The 21,140-nt window shown below is 33.5% G+C and overlaps 1 protein-coding gene across 1 annotated transcript; it reads right to left on the bottom strand.

Annotated features, from left to right (window-relative positions):
• Positions 1 to 13,923: 13,923 nt before the first annotated feature.
• On the bottom strand, positions 13,924 to 14,612 carry LOC113781617 (protein GLUTAMINE DUMPER 2-like). Its single transcript, XM_027327579.1, has one exon. The coding sequence runs from the start codon at positions 14,504 to 14,506 to the stop codon at positions 13,931 to 13,933; it is 576 nt and encodes a 191-aa protein (XP_027183380.1). The 5' UTR covers positions 14,507 to 14,612; the 3' UTR covers positions 13,924 to 13,930.
• Positions 14,613 to 21,140: the final 6,528 nt, after the last annotated feature.

Here is a 21,140-nt window from a genome sequence, read left to right as displayed (position 1 = left end):
GTAATTTTATTCAAAAATGCCAATATCCTTAGCTTAATAGAATCATCACCATTCAGCAAATTTTGACAGATTCTTTACTTAGTTCTTTTCTATTTTGCTTAGGTACTTTTATTAGTCTCAAAAGTTGTACTTTTCTGTCACGGAATGTTTATTTCTGATTAAGGCAAATAAAAGAAAATGTTGCTTTTATGACAAAGACTGGAGCTTAATCCATCTAAAGCCTCTTAACGTGATTTTGTGACTAACCATTGGAGCACGAACAGGTCACTTGCTGGCAAAGTGCTAATAAGCAGAGAGTATTAATGATTGATTTTGGCTTTGGTACTTGTTGTGGCTTTCATTTTGGGTTGGTTCTTGTGGTACTGTGTATTGAATATCTGTTCAGGACTTGCTCTCTTATATGTGGTTATATGTTTTATAAAATTTGTTTTCAAGGTTGGGGATAAAGTTACAATAAGAAACATGGTTGATTCGAACAAAATTTGTGCTGTTGGAGTGGTTAGAAATTTGGATCCAATTGCTGAAGTTGGTGACACACCTTTGGGATCACATTGGTGTGAAATACATGTGAATGTGCCTGTGGAGAATGATGAAGAGCTAATGAGGCCATACCATCATTTTCGCAAGATTGGAGATGCAATTGGAAAAGCTATTGCTTGGCCAATAAATCTGGTAATCTTTTTATCTTATCTTTATCATTTGTTTAACTTAGTTTTTATTTATTTTCTAACATTAAAACTGTAAAAGAAGAGCTGTAGATGTAATTGTAACTCCTATTTCTTGGTTTATGACACTTGTAGGTGAATCTTGAAGAAAACTAAAGGATCCTTGGGTCAAATGGCTATTTTTTGAAGACATTGTCAATGCGTTTTTTGTTGAGTTTTTGTTGAACTATTGCTTCTTTGATATGTATTGGCAATGCTACTGCAAATACTCATAATTGTTGAAAAATCTCTGAATTGGCATGTAATTTGTTGGCATAGCAGCTATGTAAGTTGCTTGGATGATGTACTTTTGCACCAGTTTGGCTGATTGTATTGCACTAATTACTATGAAAATGTAGATCACCTTGGTTTTCCTTTATAAGGTGGTACTAATAACTTTATTATTCCAAAAATTAGAATCTATATTGTGTAGGCAGGATGAAATGTGATTCTGCTTTTGGGTATAAAAATCCGAATGGTATACAGGGCTAATGCAATATGATGTATTGACACTTAAAAGTGTCACCACTTCGATTTTTGCGGTCATAATATTCACAAAAATTCATGTTAACAAGTGTCAGAACAATCTAATCTAGTTACACAATAAAAGTGTCATAATATTTCATTCTACTTATACTGCAAATGTGTCATAATATCTTATTATACTTACATAATAGAAGCGTCAAGATAGATCCAATATATGACAGGCATCGAGTATCACTTTAGACTCATATAACCTTAGCTGTTCTCTAGCATTTCTTGTCATCTAGAAGTGTTATTAAAACGATAATTAATGACATTTATAAATGCCAACAGAACCACAAATTAGGACTCGTGATAACTGTCATAAAACTTATAGTGATGCTAGAATGGACGACGTTTCTAACAGAGCGTCATTATAGATCAAACGTCATTACATCGAACTATAATGACGCTTTTAAATGTCATAAAACGACATTTTTGTAGTAGTGCCTCCTCCTCCATTTCGCCCAAGACCACAAATGGATTAGAGATGAGCAGGGCCTCTGTGTACTGCTCCCCCACGTCCCCCAACGGGGAACCTGCCTGGTCCAAGTTGTCCGAGGCCATGGCATTGGCCGGGACTGTCCCTACCGCCCCTGCCTCTGGTTGCAGCTTCAAGGAGGGGACGCACACCTCCAGCTCTGGCAGGTCTGCACTCCCACCCGTCGGGCAGTTGCCAGGGTGCCCAACCTCCACATGTTGTTAAGTAACTTTTAAGCAAATATATTCGCAGAACTTCACATGTTTTTCTAGTGAACACAGTTGTTGTTGTTATTATTATTTGCTTTGTTTTTGCAGTTAGTAGGCAAAGAGCAGGTCATCTATTCCCCTGCTCTAATATTGGTTTGTAGTCTCATTTTGTTCATTTAAGATTTAGCAGAAGTATATTAGGTTATGAATTGCATCTGGTATGTTGAATTTGATGTCCAATACTGACATTTGGCAGAGAATTAAAGATATTAGTTTCTAATTTCCTGCTCAAGTGAAGATTGCTTTAATAGAATTTTGTGACTGCTTTTGCTGTCAGTATCACTCAGTTATCATCTATTTATGCGCATTTAAATATCATGACAAAGTTAGAGTCATCAAAAGTGCTTAAAGAATTAGTAAGTTGTGGACCAGGGTGAATAGTTAAGCTGGAAATGGTGGACCAAATTTTCTTGCCTCAGTGTCACAGACTAAAATGATTGCTCATTTGATCATCTATAAGAGTCACATTTGAACCAGTGGCTAGTGCAGCAACTCTGGATTTGTTTGGATATTTTGCAGCTATATACAGTTTGATTTGCATAGCAAAAGTTAAGAATCTTAAGAGTCCAATTAATTTAATTCCATAAGCTACGGAAAAGATGATTATAACTGATGAAAAAAGCAACAAAGTTAACTGTTTACCTTAGGTTATTTGTCCTCTTGAAGGGACAATTGAGTCTGTTAAATATGAAGGAAATTGACTAATTGATGCCTTGACAACAAAGTGCAGCGTAATTGGTTCTTTTTAAAAAGCGATAATTTTGGAAGCCTCCCCTAAGCTTTTTGACTATTTCACTGGCCCCTTTTCAGATTTTTAAAATTACACTAACCTTCTTGGAATTTTAATATCTTGTAACATCTAGGTCTAACCAATAATTAAAAAGTAATATTAAGAGACATAAAATAATACGATTCCACCATTGCCCATCATTTACTAATTTTTTTAATTAATCTATTACCCGCCCAAACATTAAAGAAAATACTAGGCTTTATTATTTATCATCAGGGATTAAATCACGTATGGTATCAAAAATAGTATATCATTCTATATATTTTATTTAATGTAAGATCTAAATTGATATTTTCAGTTAAAAACTCATCGTCAAATATGATCAATAACAAATAATCAAAAAAATCTATAACCAAAATATTACAAAGGGTGAACTTTAATACCATAAAAATCTCAACGACTAACCTTAATATATGACAAGAATATTTATGATGTTAAGGATTGTTTTCTATAATATTTTGGGTGCAAGTTTTTTTATTATTTGTTAATAATCATATTTGACAATGGGTATGTAATTGAAAAGAATAATTTGGATCTTGTATTAATTGAAAAATATAACAAAATATACTATTTTTTGACATTATATGTGATTTGATCCCTAGTGATAAACAGCAAATTTTAGTATTTTTCTTTAATGCGTAGGTTGATATTAAATTAATTAAATAATATAGTAGATGAAGGGTAATGATGGAATCATATTATTTTCTCTCTCCTAATAATACCTTTAATTATCAATTGGATCTAAATGTTACAAGATAATTAAACTCAGGGGAGTTTAGTATAATTTTTAAAACCTGGAGGGAGGTAAGTGAAATAGTCAAAAACTTCAGGGGAGGTTTTTAAAAGTATCCCTAAAAAGAATTTAAAACCCCACTATTGATCCTCTTTAAGAATAATTGAAAAAAATTAAAAAAAAAAAGGAACCTAGTTGGTGCCAATTATGCCCATGGTTGTCAAAATCGCGATCCGGATCATAGGATCGTACGATCGTACGATCCTATGATCCGGATAACCAAAATCGATCCGAATCGCATTCAGAATCGCAAATTGCATTAATCGACCATAGGATCGAGTAGGATCGTGTAGAATCGTACGATCCTACATCGATCCTACAAAATTTTGCTAATATGTGAAATGCGAGACTCCATTTTGCAAGTAAATGAAAATATTTGGGGTAGACTTATAATTTATCAAAGAATTGCAGCCTTTAATTGCAATGTTTTAACAATTTTTGCTCAAAAAGTCAAAAAAGCACCCAAAAATAGGTCTAAAACCGAGATTCAAAATAAAAACAGACACGGTAACTAATATATACCGTAAGTTTCGGGGGCGTTGCCCTCGAACCCCCACCAGGGGCAACGCTGCCCCCGGGCAGGGCGTCACCCCCTGGATCCTCGACTAGCTGACCGGTCAGCGAGACCCCCGAACAGTTCAGCGACACATAACATAGTCGAATTGCCATAGGTTGAAAACCTGATTCAAGGCATCCCAACAGATGGCAGCAGCCATGTGTTTAGATTTCATCATTGGAGGTTAATAATTATTTTATATTTGGATATTATGATTGTGTAAACTGTAAAGCATTTGATTTTAAGACTTGAAATCATGACAGATAACAAGTTTATGTTCTCTTCTTTATTACTTGTCGTATAGTAAGTAAAAAATGTTATATATTTATGAGTAATTTATTTATTTGATATCTTTTAGGAGGTACAAAATGGTATATGAATTTTAAATTCATTAATTTAGTAAATTTAGGAACTTTTGGTGGGATCTTACGATCCTACGATCCGATTCTGTGAAACTAAAATCGATTCTACGTAGGATCCCGATTTTACAAACCTTGATTATGCCATAAACGAAATCAAATAAGACATCATTTTCTCCTTTCACCATCCCTCTTCAACGACCTCATTTATCCAATGACCTTCTTAAACTCATCAAGCAAGAAAACGAACAAAATTGAAAATTCAAAGAGAAAACAACTTAGACATAGTAATCCTAGGGGAAAAAAAGGACGCAAAAATAGCTACTTGATCATTGGTACAATTAGCTTCATGGCCATCTTTCTTTTGCCTTGGTTAGTGAATGGAAAATTGAAACTGAATATGCCAATATTTTCACCATTTTTTTAGATCATCAATTTTACTCTAGACAAATATATAAAGTCTATACAAAACTAGCCCAAAAAAAAAAAAGATTTTAAAATGAATTGTGATGCATTCAATTATGATAATGCATAATTAATTTAAGAATTTTTCTAAAGGGTGTCCAATGGACACTCGTTACATATCTAAAATTGAGATAACCTATTATGTATATACATATATTACAATTAACGTATGCCCACCAGATAGACACTTAATTCAAAGACTAGGAGGGGTTCACTGTGCACATGCGCGGTGGATAAATTTAATTATGCCCAATTATACCCAATAAGTTTATATGTGAATAAATTTTGAAAGTTTATTTAGATGAGAAAAGGGACAAAATACTAAAGTTTTCACATAAAAAATTGTATGTAAAAGAATAATGAAAAAACTTGAATAGTTGTAAACTAAATTTTCATTTGTTAGCCTAGTACAAATATGAGAAGCCAAAAGATGCAATATTGAATTTCATTGTTGTAAAAGTTTATATTGTTAATATACCATCTTACCAAAAAAATCATATATTTCAAGAAAGACTTTTGCATGAAAAAATACAAATATAAATTAGTGAAACACTCCATGATTATTATCTACATCAAACTAAAACGTTGCCATGATTTAATACAATGGATGGATGGAGCACTCGTCAATCTCTATATTCATGCATAAGCACCTGAAGCAGCTTACGGCAATATGTGAAAATTTAGTTCTAAAGACAAACTTGAGCTCCTAGTAATTAGCGTAGCATATTAATTATCAATTTTTTGACGGAGCACAGGACAAAGTATCCACTTAAAAGACCGATTAACAATATACAGCAGATCCAGAAAAGCTCAGTGTTTTTTCACACCACCTTTTAACATCCAATCAAGCTGCCAAATATTCTCACTCATCCACTAACATTGTGTAAGCATTTGCCCGTTCAAGCAACAGCATGAAAGAATAGAATTGCAAACTGCAACAATGAAGAAACATCTTGCAAACTGCAGGTCAGGTCTGAACATTAGGATTGGTCTCACAATCTCATCTTCAAGTATAGTCTATTGATGAGACTGGCTCAATGTCGTGCTCTTCTGCTCGCTCCATTAGTTTAAATACCTAGTATTCACACTTCATAAATTGCATCCAAATTAATTGATTATATAAGAATTTTATCCGAATCCAAAGCAATCATCATAAAAAATAATTATAACTACATAGTTTTGGAAATTACATCTTATTCTAAAACCACTCACGCCACGCTTTTCTCAGTTGGAGCCAAAGTCTACAAAATCACCAGCAAACTACATTACAACCCTCGACTAAATTCACAATGAAGTTCCGAATTACAAACGCTTGTAAAACTCAAGAGGACAGTCTTGCATGGTTCGTTTAGACATTTTATCGAACACAATTGTACGAGCTGAAAGTGGCATAACATGAGTGGCACTTATCGAAAATGGTTCCTCCCTCCCACCTACAACAATCAAATTTGTAGCCATCAGTGCCTGACAAGTTACCCAAGGCATACTTTTGCTACATGATATACAGCTTACGTTCTAATTTTCTCTATGAATGGGGCTCATATTGTCCCATGCTGTAGTACCTTTTGCATGGATTTGCTCACACTCACTTGGGATATTCCAAACTTCATCCTGCCTGTGAAGTCTTGATGTATCTAATTCACTAACCAGTTGATGCAGTCTCCTACTTTACACTTTACACTTTACTTCGCCAAGGGGGGCCTTTCCCAAATGGTAGAACATAAAAGTCTCAATTCAATCAATGAAAGACGATCCATCATTTGTCAGATCGTGAGGCTTTAATGTCTTAGAAGTAAATCCAACATTAATGTAAATGCTGGCCATGAACCAAATATTAACGCATACAAAAGGAAATTAGTAAAAACAAATAGTGGGAAAATGAAGAGTAGCTGTTGTAAGAAATATTAAGGAAATCAATATGCATTGTTTCTGTCTTTGGCACCGTAAGGGATTAACTGCAAAGTATGGGTGATGGATTAGTCACCTTAGCGACCTTGCTTCCATAAGCAGCAGCCCTTCTAGTGAATCGGTTGAGAAGCAAGGTCCAGCCGAATAGGGAGTCTTCCCTTATATCACCTCAACTCTTGCCAGCAAGCAAGGGCAGTCGATAGGCCATAGAGTACCAAAGAAAAAGACAAAAGACAAGGGCTATTGTGTTCAAGTCAAGTTGTCAAACCCTGACAAGAAGTTTTTCTATGTAGGTTCGAATCCTGCTTCTCCCACTTGTTTGTTGTAGGCTTCAGAGAACAGAAAATAGGCATTCATCAGGTAGGAAGGCCAACCAAGCGATTTTTGCATGCACTGATGCTAGAAGAACATGCGTTAAGAAATCTTAATCGGGGGAGTCTAAGTCTAGTATTTGTTAATTTCCTGTGCTTTTTTGTTTTCAATAGAAGAAAATTTTGGATGAACTTTCTTATAAGTTCCAATCTCAATCCTTTTGATCTTTTGTGTAGGTGATCAACCTAATGCCATTAAGGTGGACCAGCTAGTCCAAGAAGTAGAGAAATATACTCTTGCAAGCCATCTCTTGTGGGGCTTGTGGGGAATTATCTCGGTACTGTACAAGATATATTCACTGCATAAATGATTTAGTACACTATTATAATACTCTGAGCATTAAATGGTTTTAGTCTAGAATACTATTAGTTAATTACTTGCACCAGGGTAGGAGAAACACTCAAATGTTACAAGCTAAAAAAGTCTAATCTAGACAGCAACATGGATGCACGCGAAGCAATTATGAAAATCAAACGAGTGGTATGTGGAATTTGGGTGATAGAGGTTTACCGAGAAGATAATTGCTTTCTTGACCATGAGGCACCACAGTGTCCTGTGCATATCAGTAGTTACTTCTTTATTTCTCAATTTCCCATAGAATAAGTTGCTTTGTGCTTATAATGAAGGCATGACTGTACCTTATAAGGTGTCTGAAATGTTTTACCTGCTCAGTCATCCTCTTTGATGGAGTTGCATGTTTGTACCAAGTTAAAATGGACGACCAATCTCCATTAGCCATGTCAGCAACACATTCAATACTTTTCCTCTTAGTAATACACATTTCCACTGTATTACTTGTATCAGAAGTAGAAACCTTATTTTTCTTTGCAGCATGAGCTTCACGACGATGACGCAAAAGTTCTGCTTTCTCATTTTCTGGCATTTCTACATATTAATATCGTTTGCGGCATCTTGCATTTCTATCCATCTTGTTACAGCAGAACACTTACAGAGTAAAAGGAGCAACCACAAAATTAAAATGAAAACCATCTATAGGAGGAGGTTCTAAAAAGTAACAAATAAGGGAAAGAGGCAAAAAATAGGAGTCCAACGATAAGTAAACACAGCATATCCACACTAATAAATGTAACACTCTAGATAGTTAACAAACTTTATCTTAAACCTTTGATAAAAACTGGTACATAAAGCGTGTTAGATGTTTATCCCTGTCAGTTAAAATACTATCTAAGTCTGAATTAACATAAACCTCTTACAGGTTTATGCTATTTAAGTCTTTAACATAAAGATCTAACATTAAGCTGTAAATAAAGCCTTTCACTTAACATATAAGTTTTATACCGAGCAGTTGATCTATAAAAACCTGTGACATAAGAGCTCCAAAGAAACATTCTAACAATCAACTAAAGTGCACACACAAAAATGATGCAAACATAAATAAATGCAGATCAGTAATAGGTGAAAACCTGGAAAGACGACCAGCGAAATCCGGAACTAAGCTTGAAAACAGAAGAAGCAGTAACACGTACAAGCTCAATGCAGCCAACAACTACAAAATTTAAAAAACCAGAACCAGCTTTAGAAACCAGAATGGCAATATCACAGTAACTGAGCATGAAATAAATATGACAAAAAAGAAAACAAAGAGAACACAACAATGGTTTGGAAAATAGAAGAATGGAAACAACAAATAGATAAAGAGAATGAAAAACATATGAGAACATTAAGGTCAAAGAAAATCTAATAAAAAGATACTTAGCAGAGAGCAAAACTAAAGGAAAACAAAAAACAAAAAATCCTGCACAAAGATAAGCGCACGGAGGAACTCGCGAAACCAAAAAAAGACCGACAGTAAACTCAACATTGAACGAGGAAAAGCAACAATGAACAAAATAATAGGAAAGAAAAATAGGAAGAAGGAAAGCTGAAGATCATTGAAGGCGGAAAAAAGAAGGGGCAAAGCACCACACTCACCAGCAAACAGAGAGAGCAAGCAGCAGCAAAAGTCCAGATAGCTAACGAAAACAAAAGAAAACAAAGGGAGTAAACAAAGGAAAAGAGTCATCATACCATCGCCGTAAACTCAAGCGGATAAACGGAAATTGCTGACATTTCCGTACAAGAGAGCGTTTGGAAAAAAAGAGTTGCAAACTCTGAAAGAGAGAAGCCCAGTTGAGTGGAAGACTGACGTGAACACTTTTTGACAAAGACACCCAAAGACCTGGTCACTTATTACAGCTACACGCAGAGAAAAAAGGCCCGCGAATTTAAAAAGGAGGACTATTTAAGTATTTCCATGATAAATTAATCCCAACAGCTACAACTGCTACTTGGATACAATCGGACTCACTGCACAACATGCTATTGCACAAAAAGGAAGAATGGGTATTTAAGCCTTTTCACAATATAAAAAAAACAGTGGGGCCATCACTGGGGCCACCTCAGTCGTAGCCAATCCCCAATCACCACATGGCGAATGACCACGCCGTGGTGGCAGGCGGCCTTTCCCCCTTATATTACTAGCATGGTCTGGCCGTGCCATGCACCGCCTGCCCAGTAATATCAATAACTAAATTGTGGGTAATTTTTACTGTCTATTTAACTCTTTTGTTGTTTGTGTCTACTGTAATAATGGGGATAATTTGCTCAAACTTCATAATGTATTTGTCAGTTCAAGGGGTAAATCATATGCAAATCACAACCATAGATTACATAAACCAAGCCATTCATGTTTTAGCAGGACATGTACTTTAGTGCTCGCCACTACATAGTAGCAGCTCTAAGTAAGATTCATTGCTTAGGAAGTGTTGCATTGCTAACTAAACTATTAATAGTTATGTTGGGATCTATTATTTCTTGAGTGAAAAGAATAATGGATCGTAACATAATTCAAAAAGATTTTCTAAGCAATGGAGGCAGTCATTCAGCTAGTTAACAAAAGACTTAACAAAAGTACAAAATTAGGCAATTTCAGACCTGCTTAGCTTTAACTTTCTTTGCTGGACTATCTTGGATATTGCTAGGTGGAGTGTTCTATTGAGCTGTTTCTTTAGTAGACTGCTGAGTAGTCTCTGTTGGATGTTTGCATGGTGTTTTTGCTGGTAAATTTTCATTCCGAGATGGACTTTCTAGAAAGCCATGGCTTCTTTTCACTCTTCTGCTTGTACATATACAAGCAAATTCTTGATTTCTTCCTTGTTCAAAGTACACCTGAATGATTATAGTCAGAATACAGATAGAGAAATCACCATGGGAGTGCATTAATATTTTATAGTCAAAAGTAAAAAGAAGATTAAATTTACCATTGCCTCAAAAAGAGTTCACCTGGCAGTAGAGGATTTATTAAAATATCAGACGACTATCTTGTAGTGAATGACAAAACTGCAGAAATCATGAAAATTTTTAGTAAGACAGAACTACAGAAATCATGAAAATTTTTAGTAAGAGAATATATGAAGCATTTAGAAGTCTATTAGTAAACAATTATAATGCATAGAGAAAGTTTTACTATTGAATGTAGTTACTTTGACGTGCATAACTATGATTAGGGGGCAGTGTTAATCATGTTTGCTATTTTGCTTCCTTCATCATGTTCAAATTCATTGTACAAAGTGATAAGCATGAGTCTTTTCCTATCAGGTATAGAAAAGAATTGTAAGTGTTATCCTTGATCTAAAAGATAGATATAACCTAATCCAAAAAACTACCATCTCACTTATTCTTTCAGGCATAAAATCATACACATAACAGTACTTAAATTTAATGCAATAAGACAAACCTTGTTAAATCACTTTGAAACTTAAATCTTTACCTTGATGCAGACAAATCTAAAAATTAGAAAAAATATAAATCATTGATGGTGATTTATAAGAACAACAGGGGCGCCTTTTTGACAAAAGGGAAAATGATTCCAAGTAAAAAAATATAACTACTAGTAGACGGAGGGAAGAGAACAATTGTACCTATGCTTTCTCTATTCTCTTCAATATTGGCAAAACTGAGAAAATGGCATAAGAAGGCTTTGTTGTTTCCTTTTTGTGTAAATGGTGGGTTTTGGAAGCTATACCATACATGATTAAAAAATTCTTTTATAAAAGCAAACATCATTTCAGGAAAGAGAAGAATTTCACTGTTGAATTCAAACCTAGTACAAAAATGATTGATAAATTGGTACAACATTCATCCCTAAAGTGAGCAGATTTTTGGGGAAAAAGAAAATTTTACGTGCATATGGAAGATTTTTATGGCTGCAATCGAAGGAAGTACAATTAGTTGTTGAGGTAATTGGTAGAAAAGTAAGGATTTTGCAGGTTGATAGTCAGCTATGTCAGCGAAAGAAAGAGGAGGACCGAGAAAGCTTTCGGGTCTTGACTCTTGAACCTAAAGAATGACTAAAAATGTTTAAGACAAAAATTCATTAGGGTTAAGTGTTAGACTAACCTCTTGCAAATTTTGATGTTTCACTAATTGACCGGCCTAATATGACTTGCACTAATTAGACTCACTCCATTATCTAGTTAATCAGAAAAGAGCCCATGTGATGAATGGAGCCCACAAATAGTATACAACTATTTGCATTTGATCACAAAATTATAAAGGAATAATTTCAAATGTACAAAAATGACCCTGAATAGTTAGCAACTATTTTGATGGGTAGCTTTCATGGAAGGACCCAACTGACCTTTGCCACCAATAAAAATACAAACAAAAGAAAGAAAGAAAAATAATTAAGCTGTTATTACCAATTAGCCCCAAATAGTATGGAACTATTGATACTTACAATTTGGATACCAAGTCCCAAATAGACATTTCTCACTCCTTAATGACCAAAATAAAGAAATGAAAATTGCTTCCTCCAATAATACCTTAACACTTGGCATTCAATGAGAACTTGAGTTGTTCTCTTATCTAGTAGGTAGATATGGGTTAAAAAATTATTAATATCAAATATTTATTCACGCCTTTCTATTTGATAGATTTGTTTTTTTTTTTCATTTGTTCCAAACTAGAGTCTACTTTCAATTAAAAAATGTATTTAATTTATAATTTCTCTAAAATATTCTTATTTAATATATGTTATTATTGAGTATAATCTAACTTATTTAATATAAAACTAATTAGTCATACTTCATTTAATATGAAGTTATTTTAGAAAGACAGTAAGTTAGATTTATTTTTTAACAAAATTAGCAAACTTTTCGTAAATTTTGTGAAAAAAAAAATCAAATCCATAAAAAGCGTCTATTATCCAATGAATAGGGCAAAAGTCTTTTAAACACTTGGTATAGGTTCAAATTCTATTGAACGCAAGTTTTTTCATATATTTTTTAATTTAAATATTAAATATCAAGTAAAAAAGACTTTTCGAATAATTTGAATTTCAGACGCTTAATTACTTTTCTAAGATTTAAAAAAAAACGAAAAGAAAGTGATCAACCCTTTTCATGCTTGTTCTTGAAGTATAAAAACAACCGTTATTTAAGGGCTAAGCGGTTTTGGATCGCCGCAGCAAAATAGAACATCAGATTTGTCTCAGGAGTCCGGGCTATTATGTGGACACGTTGCTTTCGACATTTACGCAGGATGCACTGAAAAATCTCCACGTGTCCTCCAAGTTGCATCCCAAGAAAATGGCAAACAAAAATTAAAAGCTGGGCAGCACTTCACCCTGCCTTTTCTTCAATGCTTAGGATAGGGTGCGCTTAATTCCTCTGTGGTCCCCACCGCAGTTTCTCCTCCTTTGCTTTCCTGTCACGCTCTGCTCAATATTGGCCGGCCACCGGAAAAGTCTGTGCGGCCGCTCCAGAATCTGACGTTGCCAAACCATCTAGTCACATTTTAGTTGTCTTGCTAATATACATGGTATTATTTTTTGTACATGCATGAGTTTTTTTAAAATTTTTTTAGTGTAATTTGAATTGACCATTATTTGTAAAAAAATTATTTAATTGTATCATAATCACGTTTTAATTTTTTTTTATCTTTTCATCTAAAATATATTATATTACAAAAATGTGTTACAGTAATTATTTTTCAAATACCCCCAATCCATGTCCTTAACTACTCGAAAAAGTTGGAAGCAATATTGTTAGATTAGGAATATGTGCTTTGGTTTTCTTTTATTTTTCACTTTATTCTCTTTTGGATTTTAATAACACAGAATTCAACTTCAATCAGTCTTCATGCATTGTTCTTTACAAGTTTAAATCTTGTCTAAAATGGTAGCGGTAGTGGTAGATAAATAGCATTATATACTCCTGCCACTCATGCCACTTTTTGGAACTCAAGGGATTTTCTTTATGGCACCTTTATTAGCTTTCTTTTAATTCTTTATTCAAATGATTGAAAAGGCAAAAAAGCTGAACATTACTTCAGTATACAAAAACAGAGATGCGTTTCAAAATCACAGTTAAAGGAAAACAAAAAGGGTGTAAAATAAATGAATAAACAAAACAAGAACATGCATAGGGTATATCCAATTACGGTTTGCAACTAGAAATTCTTGCCATTTCAGCAAAATCCTAGTTGTTTCTCATTTCATCTGAAAAATGATTTTACATTCTCCCGGAGCACAAGTCCCAAAAAGCCCAATGCAAAATTGAAAGAACCAAAAAAAAAAAAGATAGAAAACAAAATTAAGAAGGAAAGAAAAGAGTTTTATAAGTCAAAGAAACTCTTTCTTTCTTTCTCCTTTTCTCTTCTCTCTCTTTCTTTTAAGAAAGATGCGAGTCTAAAAAAAAAAAAAAAAGCAATTCATGGCTGGTTTTCTCCTGGGCTTTCTTGAGCAGCGGTTGATTCTCGACTTTGATTTCCATCCTCAGCTGATCTTACTGTTTGCTCATTATGATCTGATACCTCATGTTTTGGTCTCTCAACAATCTCTTCCTTTTCTTTGCCAAAATTCTCATTCTTCTTGAATCCATCTCCAAAGCAAGAAGCTTTGCTGGACACGGGAGTTGCAAGAAAAGTTGGCTTGACATCACCAGCCATAATCACTACAATTTTCTCTTCAAAACCAGGCATAGCTTTTCCTGCTGCAGCATTTTCAGCTTTCCCATCATCACCACCTTCTTCTGAATCCCTTTCACCAGTGCTTTCTTGATTGTTTATACTGCTTGACAGTCTCCAGTAAGAACATGCCAAGAGAAGAAGGGCAAAAGCAATTAGTCCTAACATCGCTGCGAGGCCGCCGAACAAATATGGCAGTGGAGAGTGCCATAGGGACTTCGGTACTATTGCAGGAGTTGAAAAAGTTGGCTTTGTGGTTGTTGTTGAAGGTGTTGTGAATTTGGAGGAGGTAGTAGTGCCTAAGGTTCTTAGAGTTCTCATTCTTGCTGGTTTTTCTTGCTCTTGAGCTTCTTCTCTGATTTGTATTCTTTTTCCTTTGGGAAGGGGTGGTTTTTGAAAAAGAAGATACTGCAGGAGAGGATTTGTCGAGTTGTTGATTGGGGTTGTGAAGCGGAGAAACGAGTTGTGTGTGTATTTATAAGGGAAAGTGGGAGAGAGAAAAGCAGAATACTTGTTTTTTGGGGTCCTGGATTTTTTTTTTTTTTTTTTTTTTTGTTGGGTTGGGGGTGAGGGGGATGGTGGGCTGGTGTTGGGGAGTTATGCTTTCTTCTCAAGTCACGGATATGGCTGGGGTGTTAGGAGGTTAGTAGGTCACACCTGGAAGGAAATCAGGATCTATGCGTGAGGGGGTGGTTGTAACTTGTAAGTATTTTAGAGGACAAATTTCCCTTTCCACCTCCAAACTTGTATCATTTTCGTACTTTAACACTCTAAACTTCAATTTTAAACATTTTATACCCTAAACTTTCAATTTTAGATATTTTACACATTAAATTCTCAAGTTTATCCAACTTGAATCCAATTAATGACTACATTCGCAAAATTTATGAGACAAAGAGTAGCGAAAATTAATGACAATGTACCGTTTTTGTTCTAACTGCAATCCCTTATCTTTTTTTGACTACTTTTAGTATATTATCATTTATTTATAAGGTTTCAATTACCAATATTTTTAGCAAACTTAATGAGGTAAATGATGATGCAAATTAATGATAATGAATTATTTTATTTTTATTATGATACCTTGGCGCCTTTCGAGTACTTTCAATACATTATCATTGATTCGTTAGGCCCTCTGTACAGTTAATTTTGCTAAAATTGTGATCAATTAGACTTAAATAGGACACACTTGTAAGCTTAGGGTGCAAAATGTTCAAAATTAAGAGTTAAGAGTGCAAAGTATTTAAATTAAAGTTTAGATTATAAAGTAGAAAAGTGATATAAGTTCAGGAATGCAAAGAGGAGATTATTCTATTTTAAGAATTTTTAAAAAACTCTCTATACATTTTGACCAATTTTTTATTTTACTTGCAAATTTATTTTCTAAAGGAAAACCTGAAGTGATTGTTACGATAGAAGTACCTGCAAGAGCATCCAAGCAACGTACAACCTTTATGAAATAGGACAACTACATATATGATGCTAGCTACAAGATTTGGTGAATAATCTTTCGATTGCAAAAAAAAAAATTTAGGCACTTCCCCTTTAATGAAATTGACATAAACACCTACGCAATATTCTTCGGTACAAAATTGCCCCTCTAACTTGTCTCTTCAATTTGCTTTCAATTTCTTTTGCTTTTGCATCAGTCATAAATTTTCTACTACTACACTGATTGAGAAAAGTCCTGATAGTGAAGAATAAATTCGATCGACTTTGCTCACGTAAAAGAGAGAATTCAATTTGTGGACTGCCTTTCATTTGAGAGAGATTAATTAGTACTAATCTTTGTGATTAATTTGATTATGTCTATCACTTTTGATCTTTGATCATTTTTATTTAATTAGATGGAATTTCTTGACTTTAAACCATGTTAAAGGTTATTGTTTTCGACAGTTACAAAACCTGGTGTGGAGGTACCCACGAAGATAATGCAAAGTGACCATTGCTCCTTGGGATAATCTTGGCGTTTAGAGAATCGTGGCTCTTAGATGTATCTATTAAGGGTGGACTAATTTATATTTACTCTTGTAACTTTGTAGTATAGCAATGACTATTGAATTCAAGACATTTCCTCAAATTAATTGTTCTACTAACAAACCTTCACTGACACACTTCCAAGCTCAAATATCCACTATCTGGTGCTTATATTTACGATGTGGACTAGATTAGGTGGAGTTAATGATATTAGAGGTTGTAGTCCAACCATAAATTGCTCAGGAAACAGCAAAATTTCCTAAATCATTCATTTATGTGATTAACTTTTACAGAATAATGTAGCTGCACCTCTACTAGTTGTTCTCAAATAATTTTGTACATTTACCAAATTTTTTGGATCAAATAAGTAGTTTATAGCTATCTAATACTATTACATTTTCCTAGTGTCATTGTCACAGGCAACGTCCATTAATAAGCCATAACATTCACAAGTCTGCAAAAGTCGGACTATTGCAAATTGGAAGTTGAGGCACAAAGCACCACATGCATTGTAGTTTGGGAAGAATTGAGAAATGCTATGTGATCCCTAAAGTTTTGACAATGCAGTAAAATAGAACAAAAAGTTTCAACAGAAATGAAAATAGTTACCAATTTTAACCAAAACGGAACAACTGCTAATGGTACGTACATGAAACTCATAAGAAATTTACCCGGATGTTAGTAAGAACAATAAACTTAAAACATATTTGATTGTCACCTTTACGAACAGATTCCACTTCGTGCCTTTCCTGACACCACAAGGATCTCTGCAAGTGAGAAACTCTAGAAGAAACAAAAATGTGCTTACCATATTAAGAGTGGAAAATGAGGTTCGATAGCAACTAGCAAAGATGTCCCAGCAGGAGTTTTGAGTTAGTCCTAAGATGGATCTCGGATTAGTATTTCTTCGTGAATCTTTCCTTTTCTTGCTCGAATATCGTGCACATTGCATTTCTTCAATTGTATGCTTTATGATGATTTCAAATGCACTTCTAATCATGAAAAATCATCCAAACTTCTACTCACTTTACTCCGATTGATAATTGAATTAATCAATCCGCCAAAACATGAAGTTTTGACTATTTAAATTCATAGAAATTAAATGTAATGTTTTTCACTTTAATTACAAAATGAAAAAAAATTAATTGGACTCAAATTTGAATGAAAACACACTAAAATACACCAGAGACAAGTATGCAAAACAAGCATTTATCAATGGATGTAGAAAAAGTATCACTAGGCAGCATATTAAGGAAATACTTGTTAAAACTTCAATAAAAGAAAATCAAAGAAAAGCGTTATTTAATTTTAAGGATATACGGAAAAGGACTAAGAAATTTACTACTTTCTTAGGCAACATATATGTCTTTTATCTAATTATTTTGACTCACACACTAGGGAGTAGGGACTTTCTTACAACACTTGCTGTTGTTACTAGTCACTCAGATTTTGTTGGTTGTCCTTCTTTTGTCAGTATAGAAAACAGAGGTCAACAACAGTTTTAAGTTTACCCCGTAGGTTCACGAAATGTACAAATCACCCACTGATACATGGCTGATGACCGTCAAACATGCCAGTTAACTTTTTGTGTATGCGGGTTGCTAAAAGACATCTATGCCCCATTTACGGATTCTATTGCCAAATTTACACTTGTGGCGCCAAATAATGTCTAATTTTCCTCTTTCTTTCTTAATTATCCTTATTAATGAATTCGTTTCATGTTCCAATTCATAAGGCTATTTTTTAGTGAAAAAAAATGTGATTAACATTACAAATCGGATATATATATATATATTCAGAAAAAGTATTTTAAGCTTTTCTAGTTTTATTGACAATTCTTCATTCTTCATTAATTGTTATTAAAGTAAATATTGGTTATTCAGTAAATATATTATCTTTTTTTTTCTTTTTTCTTTTCTTCTATATCCTTATTAACAATTTCTTTTCATGCTTAAAGAAAATTTCCTTATCACTATAATAAATTTGTATAGTTGGTTTATGTAATTTCTATTTTTTTAACAATTAATGCATCACTAAGAACTTGGAAATTACATTTTAAAAAAGAAGAAATATTACCATGCATTAATTGTAATAAAAAATAACAATGACATAAGCTACACCAAAAATGAGAAAATAAGCTATAGCAAGCCAAAAGTGTATTCTAAGTTATTACATATTATGACAAGGTAAAGGCCACCGGTGGCGTCAAATATTGAAGAAGAAAAGGGGTTAACGATACAGAAAGAAGAAAAGTTAGGAAGCATGAAAATGAAACTTGAAGTGTATACTTTACCGCTGGTTAACTGTCCAAAGAATATGTAATTAAGGACCATATTGTTATAGTAATTAAGGAGCATTCTGCTTATTTCGCGAATACAAAGGTACACTGCTTCTAACTACATATTTCTTCTCTTGTTTGAATTTACGGGCTAAGTTTTGAATCCTGGATTTCCTTAAGCAATTGAAAAACAAAAGGCAAATGTTATGAATATGAAAGTTTCTCATCCTAAAATGAGGGTTAAAGTTGAAATTTTGTATTGTGTTTGTTTATTCTTGAGTCGGAAACACATATGTTCCCCATCCATTCTTGATGTGACTAACCGTAAAATTGTTTCCAAGTGTCACATTAAATTTCAAACCCGAAAACCTTGTCGCAAGGATGGGGCACAGCTGCCTAAACGAAGGATTAGGTTAATTTTGCATATCTTCTAGGGGAATGTGGCAAATTTGATTCTAGTTTATGCACAAATGCATATGAAATTTCTAATTAGGTAGTATGCATATCTGAATATTGATTGATCTTTACCATATAATCAAGTAATCAATTAATCAGGAGATGTTTTTTAAGCTACGCATCCAACAAAAGTAGAACGTCACTTGATTTACCACTTTCAGATGCTGCTATTAATATTTTGCCTATATTCATATTCTTTATCTTTTTTGGGGAACCTATGTCTTTGATTGATGGATTCTTGCCGCGATGAAATTTACCTGATTTGATTGTTATGCCCTTTATATATATATATATATATATATATATATATATAAAGTTTAAAGAAATTTATTAAGAAGAAAGTAAATCCACATGAAAAGCGGAAAAAATATTTTTATCCTAGCAGTTATAGCCAAACCCTGAAAAATTCTTCCCAAGTCAGCTACTCTATTTGCGAGTGAGCCCAAAATAACGTGGCAAATTTTTGAAATAATTAATTTAGGTCTAATAACACATACTCTTTTCAAAATTACAAGTATTTTTAGTTGTTCCCTTTATCGTCCAATTGCAGTGTTTCTAATAAAAAAACACTTTTAGGCGGTAAAAGTGCTTTTGAGGCATTTGGTAAACATCATTCATAAAATTAGGAGTGAAGTTTTAGTACTAAAAGCACTTTTAGCAAAAACTCAAATTTAGTGCTTTTATAATAGCTTTTGTATTTTCAAAAATAAAATATTAAATTTAATCATTTTATCCAATATTATGAACTAAATAAAGAGATAAATATATTTAAAAATTTTTAAATTACACATTATCTAATACAATGAGTACTTATTGAACTATATATCTAAGAAATATACTTAAAAACACTTAAGTACTTAATAAGTGCTTTTATTAAAAACTTTATAGGTGAAGTACTTTTTAATAAGTTACCTCAATTCCAAACAGGTCTTCAATCTAACACAAGTAACCAAGTAGTCCAAAATCGAACATTATTTCTTTATAAAACATGCATCACGTTAATAAGCAATAATTAGTAAATATACGTAGAAAAATTGTGTAATTGAGGTGATATGTGTCAAAAATTGTTGATTATATTTAGGTCATGTTTGAGATGTCATTTTGATACATGTGGCAACAAAATAGTTGATATCATTGAGTGCATCTTTTTTTTAATATAAAAATGCATCTTACATGGTTGTGTCAATTTCAATGGTTGATTCCTAGGTTGGTTGGAAAAATTTAGAACGTTTTCCAGCTGATTGAGCCAAAGTGGTCATTAAAGACTACCAAGTGAGAAAAAAAAATTGTTTTTGAAGGGCTATTCTATATTTAACCCTTCATTGTGTGCCATTATCTTGGTCCCCGATCACAACAACATTCACTATGATGAACAGAAGAATAGTGGAATCTGAGAAAGCCCCGAACTTGAAAAATCAAGTTTTAAGCGTAACTCTCCAATTAGTCTCACCTTTTAGTGTCACAATCAATGATTAATTAAACTCAACTCCTAACCATGTTTAGAGACATAAAGATATGGTGCATCAATGTGGGGTTGCTCAAAGCTTCCGTAATTTAGCTTTGTCTATAAAGTTAATGCTTCTTAATTGGAATGAGATATTTGCTTTTTGTGAAAAGACAAGTGCATATGTTCATACGTTTATCTAGGGCTGTGCATCGAAATCGAAATCGGTAAATAGGAAGTTTGATAACAGCATTTTTTGAAATTTTGACATGAATTTTCCCGACCGATTTCGAATTCGAAATGGCCAATTCCGATTTCGAATTCGATTCCGAATTGAATTTGGTATTCGGTGAATTCTAAATTCACCGAATTCAAAACCTGTTCTCTTTGTTTTTCCTTGTTCAAAAACCTGTTCGAATTTAATGACTTCTCACAAGAACTCTACCACTTCATACGAGAATACAAAATATCATTCCAGTGAATACTTATACAACCATTCCAGTCCAAATTTCAAATACAAAACAATTCCAGTAAATAATACAAATGTAAGCAACAATTCCAGTCCAAATTTCACACAAATAAGACAACAAGTATTTCAAATAAATCATTTACATATACACACATCTTAAAAAGTGGGATTTAGATTAAGTGTAGTAAGATTAAGTGTAGTAGCATAGGGATTGAAACCATCACTCGCAAGCCATAACCTTACATTGCGAGGATCATTGACAAATGAGGGATGAAGTTTGTCAAACTCCTTCCAAACTAATGAATCAGTAGGGTGTCGCATGCTATTTTCA

This window comes from Coffea eugenioides, chromosome 8 (assembly GCF_003713205.1).
Source record: "Coffea eugenioides isolate CCC68of chromosome 8, Ceug_1.0, whole genome shotgun sequence".
NCBI classification, from domain to species: domain Eukaryota; kingdom Viridiplantae; phylum Streptophyta; class Magnoliopsida; order Gentianales; family Rubiaceae; genus Coffea; species Coffea eugenioides.
The sequence above is the reverse complement of the archived record's forward strand: the minus strand, read 5'-3'. Positions and strand labels throughout refer to the sequence as shown.

What these genes read in the sequence shown, in the direction of transcription:
- LOC113781617 (XM_027327579.1), bottom strand. Translation starts at nt 14,506, where the DNA reads ATGAGAACTCTAAGAACCTTAGGCACTACTACCTCCTCCAAATTCACA.